Source organism: Pipistrellus kuhlii, unplaced genomic scaffold (assembly GCF_014108245.1).
Source record: "Pipistrellus kuhlii isolate mPipKuh1 unplaced genomic scaffold, mPipKuh1.p scaffold_m20_p_17, whole genome shotgun sequence".
NCBI classification, from domain to species: Eukaryota; Metazoa; Chordata; class Mammalia; order Chiroptera; family Vespertilionidae; genus Pipistrellus; species Pipistrellus kuhlii.
In genome coordinates, this window is record NW_023425482.1 from 2,391,010 (window position 1) to 2,404,217 (window position 13,208).

The 13,208-nt window shown below is 40.7% G+C and overlaps 1 protein-coding gene across 3 annotated transcripts in view; it reads right to left on the minus strand.

The window, feature by feature from the left end:
* UBA2 (ubiquitin like modifier activating enzyme 2) overlaps positions 1 to 11,183 on the minus strand; it is a 56,603-nt gene extending 45,420 nt beyond the window's left edge. Inside the window, exons 1-5 of one of the 3 annotated variants that reach the window (XR_004988543.2) lie at positions 10,981 to 11,181; positions 6,235 to 6,318; positions 4,957 to 5,027; positions 3,675 to 3,739; positions 1,362 to 1,462 (exon numbers count right to left, since the gene is read on the minus strand). Coding sequence is in view for 2 of the 3 variants with exons in the window: in XM_036441171.2 (XP_036297064.1) it covers positions 1,362 to 1,462; positions 3,675 to 3,739; positions 4,957 to 5,027; positions 6,235 to 6,318; positions 10,981 to 11,118 (459 nt within the window). In the remaining variant the exon portion in view is untranslated. Of the gene's footprint in view, positions 1 to 1,361; positions 1,463 to 3,674; positions 3,740 to 4,956; positions 5,028 to 6,234; positions 6,319 to 10,980 lie in introns of those variants that run through there. The other 2 variants (XM_036441171.2, XM_045582569.1) reach the window with 2 other exon arrangements.
* Between the last annotated feature and the right edge of the window lie 2,025 nt (positions 11,184 to 13,208).

Consider the following 13,208-nt stretch of genomic DNA (forward strand, 5'->3'; position numbering starts at 1 on the left):
CTAAAAAGCTGGAGCTGTGAGGGAAGACTGGATCCCAGGGGCCTGCCAGTGGCCAGAGGGAAGCCCAGGGCCCAGTCCCAGGTGCCAGAGGGAAGTCGGTGCTGGCAGCCGGGGAAGGAAGGCCTCCTCTTGCACGGATTTCGTGCATTGGGCCTCTAGTACTAAATAGGAGTAATTGTGACAATAAAACAAAGTAGTACCAGACTTTTTAAGGTAAGTAAACTACCAAATAATATATAAAAACAGCAAATTTCTAGTAGAGTATAACTTCTTTTACTTTCAAAATCTGTAAAATCATTCTTTGAATGTATTTATGTTTAGATTCTTGAAAGAAAAAAGCCCTAACTGGTTTGGCTAATGGATAGAGCATCCACCTGCAGACGGAAAGGTCCCAGGTTTGGTACAGTCAAGAGCATGTACCTTGGTTGCGAGCACATCCCCAGTAGGAGTACAAGAGGCATTGATTGATGTTCCTCCCCCATCAATGTTTCTAACTCTCTATCCCTCTCCCTTTCTCTATGTAAAAAAAACAACAAAATATATTTAAAAAAGAAAAAAGATGTGATCAGGAAATGAATCACAATGCTGAGATTTTATAAAATTGGATTATGAGTACACTGATATTTGCTGTTATTCTCTAGTTTTATCTAAACATTTCAAACATTTCAAATACACCAAAAATATTTTTCAGCATACTCTTCAGATCTATATATGCAGACTTTTTTTTTCATAGAAAGTCACTTTTTAGAAGCCTGGTTTACCCTATATCAACTATAACATGATATGCCTCAGGTCTACAAGGAATTTTAAAGGTCAAGTTCATTATGCTTACCAGTCTACAGATTTTAATATACAAGTTATATGACCCAAAGTAGCAAAAATAAAAAGATCTACCCTCTTTTGGGGTACCTTTATGGTATCCTAAGTTTTGTAGGGACACAAAATTCCTTATGTCCTGGATCCTGACTAGCCCATCTACACTAATAAAAGAGAAAGATGCAAATTGACGGTACCTCCATGACGCCCACCAGCCAATCAAGACTACAAATTAACCCAACAAAGATGGCGAGTTAATTTACATATGTAGGCGTGGAGCAAAGACTGAAATCTCTGGCCCAAGTGAAGACTGAAGAGGCAAGGCTTCTCCACTCCAGCCGCAGCGATGCTTGGCTTCTCCGCTGTGGCCAGAGTGAAGACCTGGGTCCTGGGTGCCAGCGGAAAACCGGTGCTGGCAGCCAAGAGAAGGAAGGCCTACTGCACGAATCTTTATGCAATGGGCCTCTAGTATCATATAAATCCAAAGTCTACATCTTAGAGGTCCCAAATAAGGATCTGGAAAGTATATAAAAAAAGTTCTTTACCTTTTTGATAGTAGTTACTTGCCCAAGATAACCAGCAGTTCCACTCTCGATAAGAGGGACGTCAGCTGCCAGACACATCCTATTAACATGGTTGCGGGCAGCTGGAAGAAAAATACTTAAGTTAGCAGGACTCTATGGGGGAAAAGAAGAAATTAATTAACCCTTAACTAGGTTAACATTTACCCAAACATTTCTTATTGGTTTTATTTTACATGCAATTTGTTTCCCTTAAAAAGAAAAAACTATATATATATTTTTTATTGATTTTTTTACAGAGAGGGATAGAGAGTTAAAAACATCAATGAGAGAGAATCATCAATCAGCTGCCTCTTACACACCCCCCACCGGGGATGTCCCGCAACTAAGGTACACGCCCTTACTGGAATCGAACCTGGGCCTTTCAGTACACAGGCCAACGCTCTATCCACTTAGGCAAACCAGTTTTGGCTTTTAAAGTATTTATTGATTTTAGAGAGGAAGGGAGAGAGAGAGAAAGTTAGAACGATCAATGATGAGAGAGAATCATTAATTATCTGCACACTGCATGACCCACACTTGGGCTCAAGCCCACAACCTGGGAATGTGCCCTGACCAGGAATTGAACTGTGAACTCCTAGTTCATACATGAACACTCAACTACTGAGCCACACCACAAAGGCATGGCCTTTTTTATGTGATTTTATTTATTTCAGAGAGGAAGGAAGAGGAAGAAAGAGACAGAAATATCAATGATGAGCCCTGGTTGGTTTTCTCAGTGGTTAGTGTCAGCTCTCAAATGGTTCAATTCCTGATTTACGGCACGTACCTCAGCTGCAGGTTCCCCAGCATGTGCAGGAGGCAACCAATCAATGTCTCTCTCATGTCCACGTTTCTCTCTCTCTCTCCTTCTTCCCACTCCTTCTACTCTCTCTAGTAATCAATGGGGAAAAAATATCCTTGAATGAGGAATAATAATAAAAAAGGTAAAAAGAAACATCAATGATAAGAATCATTGATCAGCTGCCTCCTGCACTCCCCCTACTGTGGATCGAGCTCACAATCATGTTAATAGGATGTGCCCTGACCAGGAATCAATCTAAATCTCCTGGTTCATAGGTTTATGCTCAACTACTGAGGCATACTGGCCAGATTACATGTAATTTCCTTACAGCTATGACCAGAATAATACAACTGTTACAGACATTTAAGAAACATTAATTAGCAAAATTTCAAACATAAGAAATTTATATCATAAATTTACTCAAAAAAAAGTACGCCTATATTTATTTTTTAAATTCCAAAGTGCCATCTTCTACTTCTATTGCTGTGCCTACTCTTTTAACCTTGGCTAAAACATTGTTTTAATGTGTTCCTATTCCTTAACTTGCTATTATTCTAATATACAATAATTATCAGGTAATACATATAAGTTTAGAACATGGGACATCAAGTTGGAACTATTAAGGCATTATAAAGCTAGGTGAAAGATGAGTCCAGTTAAAAGAGTCATTCTGACTCTTCCTCCTGCTACCCTGTATGTTTTTTTTGTTTTTGTTTTTGTTTTTTGTATTTCTGGCCCAAATTGCTACAAACTCACTTGACAGATGTATTTTTACATGTGGAAGTAATTACAGGCAAGGGATATTAAGTATTTTCATCCCACATTACAGACACACAGATTTCCTAACAATGACTAGCTATACAGTACTAGATTATACAAGACATCACCGCATATTGTGAAAAGTTGAATTGGGATATAATGTGTACATCTAATAGAATCCAATATGGTATCTTACAGCACCAGAAATACTTAAAATAATTCAAGAGCCATAGCTTCTGTATTAACTTTGGGATCCTGTTGCCTCATTCTCAAAACAGTGGTTTTCAGTCCTAACTGCACTTTAGAATCATCCAGGGAACTCAAGAAATATGGCCCCTTAAGTCTGACTGAACTGGTCTTGGGTGAGATCTGGTAAGACATTGGTAATTCTTAGATTTCCAATTTGAGAGATGAGGGGTGTGACACTGTTTAAGTGCTGGGATAATCTGAAACAAACACCCATGCATGCACCCTATGTAGTTACCCCTTTAAGTATTTTAAGTTCCTTTATATTCACTCACACCTTTTGGTAGAACAGCAGAATATATGACAGTTAAATTCCCATCTGGAACCAGTTTTGATTAAAATTACAATCATTTGGCAAGACTTAAGCCTGATGACACACTTCCCCTTTAAGTTCTAACTCGTAAGAAAATATTTTGATTAATGTGTAAACAGGCTTGTAATGGGGGAAGAAAAATACTTAGAAATTAAAAGTATTAAAATAATCTCACCTCTGTTATCTAAAGCATTCATAACCAATATAAATTGTCGAAAAAATTCCACATTATAGTCGGGGCTACAAAGCAAAACAAAAAAAGGTCAACAAAACAACTGGCCTTACCTATAGGATATTCACAGTATATAATACAAGGTCCTAAAAAGCATTATTACTATATTAAATAGTGCAAAAATAACTGATATAATTAGGGCTCTCTACCATTTACATAGGTTTGACTTTTTCTAAACACCATAAGTGGATTATAAAGAAATTACTCCCTGCTATTCCCTATGACTACACATCCTTTTGGCCAGCTACCTAGGGCACAAGAGCAGGATCTGCAACTAGCAGAAAGATGGCATGACCTCACTAGTCCCACCAGGCCTTCTCTGGGCAGCAAGTGCCTGGGAACATACAAAGAACACATTCCCAGGATCTGCCTGGCCTCTGGCTTCACCTCACATGGCTAGGATCAGGCAGGGTTCAGGCCCCTAGAGTCCCTGCATTTAGCAGCAGTGGGAAAATAACACAGGGTAAGGGGGTTAGAGAGCTATAGGCAGGCTTGTAGAGCAAACATCCCGAGAATAAAAAGCTAGAGATACAAATTCCCTGAGAAAGTATAAAACTTCCTCTAATTCCAGACCTTATTTAAGAACTCATTTTTAATACTGTTTACTTGTGAGTTACATAACTACAGGTAAAAAATTGAGGCCCTATGACCCGACATATCCAAAATGTTATATTTACTCTATTTTACTAAGATATTTATATACTGTTAAAACTACTGCTCCATCACAATTCCTAGGGTTATGTTAAAGAAATCACAGACCTAAAAAAGGAGTTATCCTGGGAAGGAACCTTTTAAACTGAAAAAGACCACAACTGAAATCAATCAGAATGAGAACAATATATTTAGAAAAATCTGAATCATCACATAAAAGGATTTATCATAGTATAGAATATATTTTTATTTTAAAAAGACTATAAGATCCTTATATTCAGTTTCCAAGTAAATTATTTATTGAAAGTATTAAAATATATTACCTCTTAGCTAAATCATTCAAATCACACACACACACACACACACACACACATACACACACTTATTACAAGAATGCCACTCAACTTATGTGGGCACAAACTATAACATTCTAATTATTCTAGAAAAATCATTTTTTTAAAAAAGTAGAATGACTTCAAGCCCACATGTTTAGCTAATAAAAAGACCTTATAACTTTAATAAAACTTTAAAAGTTCACAACAAACAATTTTGCAACGTAATAATTAGAGCATACTTCATGATGCTGTCATGGTAGGCTATGATATTAGCTTTCGGGTAAAACTGCAGTACACTTTCTTTGGCAACCTGGAAAAACAAGCAACACTAAATTACTAATTTACTAAATTAATACAACCTTTTTATCTGTATTTGAAACATTTTTATGGCAGACAATACTGCTATTTCGCCTACTTACATAATGTTATTTATATTAAAACTAAAGAAATATTAAAATGTTACAAATTTCATTAAAATTAAGCTATATACACATATTTATAAACAGGAAAACTGCCCCTCTCCTATATATAATTCTACAAGAATGACAAGCTTAAAAAAATAAAATACAGTAAAGAAATCATTCTTTCAACAAATATTTACCGAGTCTCTTTTATGTACCAGGATCGTTATAAGGCACTGGTGAACAAACATGACATTAATCAAATAACCACCTAGATAAATATAACTACAAGTATGATAAATGATACTCAGAAAAAGTAGAGGTTATTATAAAGAACTGGTCTGGTCCAAGCGGTTTGGGCGAGTATCCCTAGAGAAGAAAGCCAAATAGAGAAAAGCATGGGAGTCCGCCGAAAGGGCGGGGAAAGACGTTTCAGGACTGAATCAAAATGGAACACTCAGGAACTAAACGTCAAGGTGGCTAGAACCTCAGGAGAGGCTGTCTCCTATAAAAAGAGACAACAGTCGAAACCGGTTTGGCTCAGCGGATAGAGCGTCAGCTTGGGGACTGAAAGGTCCCAGGTTCGATTCAGGTCAAGGGCATGTACCTGGGTTGCGGCCACATCCCCAGTAGTGGGTGTGCAAGAGGCAGCTGAAGGATGATTCTCTCTCATCGATGTTATTAACTCTCTATCCCTCTCTCTTCCTCTCTGTAAAAAATCAATAAAATATATTAAAAAAAAAAAAAGAGAAGAGAGAGAGACAACAGCATAAGCTAAGAGCAGTCAACCTCTAGGGAAGGTTATCCTAAGCAAACGATCAGAAATCTAAATAAGGGACACCATTTACACCATTTGGTAGAGCACTCCATTTCCTCGGTAGACCCCCCTACGTCCCCTAGAGAGGACATATTTAGTTCTTTACTCCACATATCCCCCCCACACACACACATTCTTTTTATTCTTAAATATCTCAGCTACAAAGAGATATCTCAGCTACAAAGAGATATTGCTTCCCCATACTCTCCTTAGTACAAATTAATCTGATATCATAAGTAGAAAATCCATCAAAGGGTAGGATATATAAATGGATAAGTAGAAATTATATGAGAAATTACCTGGGCCTTTGATCTTCCAACATGTTTCTTTTGAAACAAAAACTGCCTGTTGAGGTTGCTGACATCAATAGTATCCAGATCAATCTACAAACGCATAAAACCCAGATAAGTCAAAAATTTTCTGATATGTTTGAGCAATATCACTATTCTCAGCATCCATTAATTCAGAACTTTTGATATTTGCTACATTGGTGAAAAAAAAATGCTTTTATTTTTTTACCAATACCAAAATTCTTAAAACTGATAATTATATTTCCCATTTTTTAAATTAAAGTATGTGTACATATCTTACCATTGCCTCCCCACTCCCATATATTCCCTCCCCCCAGAGTTTTGCATCCATTGGTTATGCTTATATGCATGCATACAAGTCCTTTAGTTGATCTCTTATCTCCCTCCTATTTCCCTAACCTTCCTGCTGTAATCTGACAGCCTGTTTTTTGCCTTACTGTCTCTGTATCTATCTTTTGGCTCATCAGTTTATAATGTTCTTTATTATCCATAAATGAGTGAGATCATGTAGTGTTTTCTTTCATTGTATGGCTTATTTCATTCAGCATAATGTTCTCCAATTCCATCCAGGTTGCTGCAAACAAGAATTCCTTCTTTTTTATGGCAGCATAATAGATGTACCATCGTTTTCTGATCCACTCATCTGCTGACGGGCACCTAGGCTGTTTCCAAATCTTAGCTATTGTAAATTGTGCTGCTATGAACATAGAGGTGCATATATCCTTTCTGATTGGTATTTCTAGTTTCTTAGGATATATTCCTAGGAGTGGGATTACTGGGTCAAATGGGAGTTCCATTTTCAGTTTTTTGAGGAAATTCCACACTATTCTCCACAGTGGTTGCACCAGTCTGCATTCCCACCAGCAGTGCATAAGGGCTCCTTTTTCTCCGCATCCTTGCCAACACTTGTGGTTTGTTGATTTGTTGATAGCCATTCTGACAGGTATGAGATGGTACCGCATTGTCGTTTTAATTTGCATCTCTCTAAAACCATTAATTTAATGCATAACTTAAGAGAGAACTTTCTCACCCTAGGTGGTTTGGCTCACTGGATAGAGCATCGTTCTGGGAGGACTTAAGGGTCCCAGGTTGGATTCCAGTCAACAGCATGTACCTTGGTTGCGGGCACATCCCCAGTAGGGGGTGTACAAGAGGCAACTGATTGATGTTTCTCTCTCACTGATGTTCCTAATTCTATCCATCTCCCTTCCTCTGTAAAAAATCAATAATTTTTTTTTTAAGAGAACTTTCTCAAAATTTTTTTTTAGAAAGGATGCTTCCCCCCACTTTTGTTCAATCATCCTAGCAAATGTTAGCAGCTCAGATGGTTAGCGCATCCTGCCAGCAAGCCAAGGTTTCAGATTCCATCCCAGGTCAGGGCACATACAAAATCAACCCGTGAGCCCTGGCCAGTGTTAGAGCGCTCAAGCACTCAAGAATTTCTGATTCAATTACCAATCAAGGGCACATACCTGGTTTGCAGGTTCGCTCCCTGATTCCTGGCAACCAGGGTTATATGTACAGGAGGCAACCAATCTATGTGTCTCTCTCACATTGACATTTCTGTTTCTTTCTCCCCTTCCATTCTCTCTTAAAAAAAAAAAAAAAAATCTATGGAAAAGATATCCTCTGGTGAGGATTAACAACAACAAAAAAGAATCAACAGTGAATGCATAAATAAGCTAAACCAACGGATGTTTTTCTCTATCTCCCTCTCCCTCTCCCTTCCTCTATCCCTCTAAAAATTAATAATTGTTAAAAAAAGAAAAAGAAAAAAAGAAGTTCCATATTGAAAATACATTATAGTCCGGGCCAGTGTTGCTCAGAGGTTAGTGTTATTAGTCCCTCTACAAGACATCTCAGGTTCAATTCCCTGTCAAGGGAAACAACACATCGATGTTTTTCCTCTCTCTCCTCTCCCTCCCTTCCATGCTTTCTAAAAATCAATTGGGGGGCCGAAACCGGTTTGGCTCAATGGATAGAGCATCGGCTTGGGGACTGAAGGGTCCCGGGTTCGATTCCGGTCAAGGGCATGTACCTTGGTTGCAGACATATCTCCAGTGCAAGAGGCAGCTGATCGATGACTCTCTCTCATCGATGTTTCTAACTCTCTATCTCTCTCCCTTCCTCTCTGTACAAAATCAATAAAATATATATTTTTTAAAAATCAATTGGGGGGGTGGGAATCCTTGTGTGAGGATTAACCAAAACAAAAAAACAATATATAATTAATCTCTATCAATCTAATTAGTCTTTCAAATCCACATAGTAGATTAAACTGTGGCTTTTTTTAAAGTGATACTTGACAAATATTGAGTTTTTAAAAAATATATATATATATTTTTTTAATATATTTTATTGATTTTTCACAGAGAGGAAGAGAGAGAGAGAGTTAGAAACATCGATGAGAGAGAATCATCGACCAGCTGCCTCTTGCACACCCCCTACTGGGGATGTGCCCGCAACCAAGGTACATGCCCTTGACTGGAATCGAACCCGGGACCTTTCAGTCCGCAGGCCGACGCTCTATCCACTGAGCCAAACCGGTTTCAGCTAAAAATATATTTTATTGATTTTTTTTACAGAAAAGAAGGGAGAGGGATAGAGAGCTAGAAACATCGATGAGAAGCATCAACCAGCTGCCTCCTGCACACCCTCCACATGGGATGAGCCCCAACCAATGACCGAAATCGAACCTGGGACCTTTCAGTCTGCAGACTGATGCTCTATCCACGGAGTCAAACCGGTTTCAGCTAATTTATTGAGTTTTTGCTAATTTCTTTAATTGGAAAATCTTCACACATACAAATAATTTTAAAAATATATTTTCGAGAGGAAGGGAGAGATAGAAACATCAATGATGAGAATCACTGATGGGATTGGACCCACAACCCCTGCACGTGCCCTGAGCAGAATCGAACCATGACCTCCTGGTTCATAGATCAATGCACAACCGCTGAGCAACCTCAGCCAGCCCCCACAATATCATTTATAATTATTTCCTGAAGGCTGTAAAGAAAAATTTCTACACAAGATTTTTTAAATTATATTTTTATTAATTTCAGAGAGGAAAGGAGAGGGAGAGAGATTTAGAAACATCAATGATGAGAGAGAATCATTGATCGGCTGCCTCCTGCACATCCCCCACTGGAGATCCAGCTGGCAACCCGAGCATGTGCCCTTGGCTAGAATCAAACCCGGGACCCTTCAGTGAGCTAAACCGGCGGGGGCTCTACACAAGATTTTAAATGTCTTGTGTTAAGCCTTATCTAAGTGCTGCTCAAAAGTAAATATTAAAGATGAAAATAATGACTAACGCCATTTTAATTTCATTTCAATAAATTTATATAGAATAATCAAGTGTTCTAATTGTTAAACATCTTAAAGGATTTGGTTGTGAAAATTATCAAAACATATAAACAATGTAAACAATTTATTTGTATGTTCAAAAATTTACTACAAAACTTTGAATAAAAAATTTCCCCACTGCCGAAGCCGGTTTGGCTCAGTGGTAGAGCATCGGTCTGCAGACTGAAAGGTCCCAGGTTCGATTCCGGCCAAGGGCATGTACATTTGTTGCGGGCACATCCCCGGTAGGGGGTGCGCAAAAGGCAGCTGGTCGATGTTTCTCTCTCATCGACTCTTTCTAGCTCTCTATCTCTCTCCCTTCCTCTCTGTAGCTACAAAGAATCAGCATGTATTTTTCAGGTGTCTGTTACAAAACAGTTCTTTTAAATATGTATCACTGTTTACCAGGTAAGGCACAACCATTTTGGATTTGTGGTACAGAAGTGAATGGGAAGAAAAGCCCTATTAAAAAACAATGGGGAAATGTCTGAATTGTTTCCCCCAATCACTCAGTATTAGCTCAGCCAGCCACCTCTACCTTTTTTTTTTTTATTCCAAGTTTCCATTACATCTTAAGACACATTTAAACTCACATCCAAATCCAGGAAACAGCTCTCATCTCTAAAAAGTTCACTTTAACAGAAATAACTAGATTTAAAATTAGTCGTTGTAAACCAACGCAGAAGTTAAGATCCTAACCACCCTCTGAGGAAATTAGCAAGTGCATTGTCTATGGTAATGAGACCGAGTCACGCAGACGGACCCAGAACAGAAAAGCATGAGTCCCGAAGAGTCCTGCCAGTCGCTTCGTGACCCCAGGCAAACTGCTAACCCTCTCTGCAGCTCACTTTTCTTCCCTGTTAACGACCACAGCGATGAAAATAGCCTTTGCAGCCTCCGGGTGGTATGCAGAGCTAACGCGTGGACGCGGGCAAACGCCTCAGGGTCCGCTCAGGCTGGGACCAGTGCTCAGGGTGGTACCATTACCGCCACCTCCTCGGGTCATTATTTCTGAGTTAAGGGGGACCTCTGATTTCAACAGCCACAACGTGCACTAGAAATGCAATCACCTCCTGCCTCCCGTTGAAGCTAGGAACTGCTCTAAAGCCGCAAGACCTGAGGCCGCTTCTCCACCTAGAAACGCCACAAATCGGCGCGGCGCGGCCCGGGAGCGGAGGCGGCCCGGCGGGAGGCCGGGAAGAGGGGCCGCGGCCTCCTCAGCGCCCCGAGCAGGCCAGCCCGGGCGAGGCCCGCCCCGTCCCCGCCGGGAGCTCCCTCTCCAGCCGGGCCCGCGGAGCCTCTGGCCGGCCGTGGCCCTCCCACGCCGGTCCGACCGCGGCCCTCGGCCCCAGGACCCCCTCACCAGCCCGCGCGCCTGGCCCTCACCAGGTCGATGTGGGAGAATCCGGTGAGCACGAGGTTCTTGAGGAGCTCGCAGCCGATGCCGCCCGCGCCCACCACCAGCACCCGGCCCCTGGCCACGGCCTCGGCCAGCTCTCGGGAGAGCCCCCGCGACAGAGCCATGGCGGGACGACCACGAGCCGCGACAGAGGCGGAGGCGGGAGAACTGAGCCGAGGCCGGAAGCGGGTGGGGGAAGGGCAGCGCGACTTCCGCTCCTGCGCACTGCGTTCTGCCTCCGCGGGCGGGCTGTGCGCAGAAAAGGCTGCTCCCCCCGAGCTGTGTTCCTGCCTGGTAGTGTTCCTGCCTAGTTGTGTTCCTTCCAGGTCTCAGACCCGCTGTCCCGTTTAAGAAGCTAAGGGTCACTTGGTAGCCTGGGGTTTGAACTGCCAGCCAAGGTTTTGTTACAGGTTACAAACAGATGCCCCTATATGTAAAGAGCTCTTACAAATTAAGAAGAAAACAAATGTCGCCCATCAAAAAAATATGGGCAAATGATATGAACAGGCACTCATAAAGAAAATGAATAATATGATCAATAATCATATTGAAATTTAATCAAAGAAATGCAAAATTGTATTTAAGTTATTTTCACCCATTGGCCTGGTGGGGTAGGTTAGTTGGGTAGAACATCCTCTGGATATACAAGGTTGTGCTGGCCGGTTCCATCCCATCAGGGCACATACAAGAATCAAACAGTGTGTGTATAGCCAAAACCGGTTTGGCTCAGTGGATAGAGCCTCAGCCTGCGGACTGAAGGGTCCTGAGTTTGATTCCTGTCAGGGGCACGTACCTTGGTTGTGGGCATATCCCCAGTAGGGGGTGTGCAAGAGGCAGCTGACTGATGATTCTCTCTCATTGATGTTTCTAACTCTCTGTCCCTCTCTCTTCCTCTCTGTAAAAAAATCAATATATATATATATATATATATATATATATATATATATATATATATAATCAAACAGTGCGTGCATAATAACAAGTCAATATTTTTTCTCTCCTTTCTCAAATCAATTTAAAAATTGTAAACTATTAAAATACATAAAAATATTTTTTTACCTATTAAGTCCGCAAAAAGTTGGGAAGAGATTTTGGGGAACTGAGTCAAAAAAAGGTGAAGGGCCGAACCGGTTTGGCTCAGTGGATAGAGGGGTAGACCTGCAGACTGAAAGGTCCCAGGTTCGATTCTGGTCAGGGGCATGTACCTTGGTTGCGGGCACATCCTCAGTGGGGGGTGTGCAAGAGGCAGCTGGTTGATGATTCTCTCTCATTAATGTTTCTGACTGTCTATTCCCTCTCTCTTCCTCTCTGTGAAAACTCAATAAAAATATATTTAAAAAAAAAAAAAAAAAAAAAGGTGAAGGGCCGAAGCCAGTTTGGCTCAGTGGATAGTGTCAGCCTGCGGACTGAAAGGTCCCAAGTTCAATTCAGTCAAGGGCACATGCCCAGGTTACAGGCTCAATCTCCAGTAGGGGGCCTCCAGGAGGCAGCCAATCAATGATTTTATCTCATCATTGATGTTTCTCTCTCTCTCCCTCTCTGAAATCAATATAAAAAGAAGTACAAATTGGTAGTTACAAAGTATGGTGAGCTGCCCATTGCCTTCACTATCAGAGAGGTGTGGACAAGGAACCTGGAGGGCTAGTCAACCTTGAAGCTCTGAAAGGTCAGCGAACCACCCACTGTTTAGTTGAGACAATGGTAGCTAAAGCAACTTCCACCTTTTAGTTTTATGTAAATTCTTGCTGATTGGCTATTATTGGAATTGCCTGCCTAAAGGGATAGCAAGGCCAGAGCGGGGTGGAGTCGTTCCCCTAGAGTTGGGTTCTCGCCTGGCCCCCAATATTTCCAAATTAATATTTCCTAGTCTCTTTCATTTGTGTGCGGCCAACTCCAAGGGACGTGAAAGGGGTTCACTACAACTACAGTAAAGTACAGCACAGGGATTATAGTCAATATAATAACTATGTATGATGCCAGGTGATTACTAAACTTATTGGGGGAATCATTTCATAAGGTATATAAATGTCTGATCACTATGTTGTATACCTGAAACTACTGTAATATTGTATGGAAACTATAATTGAAAACAGTTTTTTAATGGCAAGAAAAGTTTAATACTCTTTTATTTTTCAAATATATTTTATTGATTTTGTACAGAGAGGAAGGGAGAGAGATAGAGAGCTAGAAACGTCGATGAGAGAGAGTCATCGAT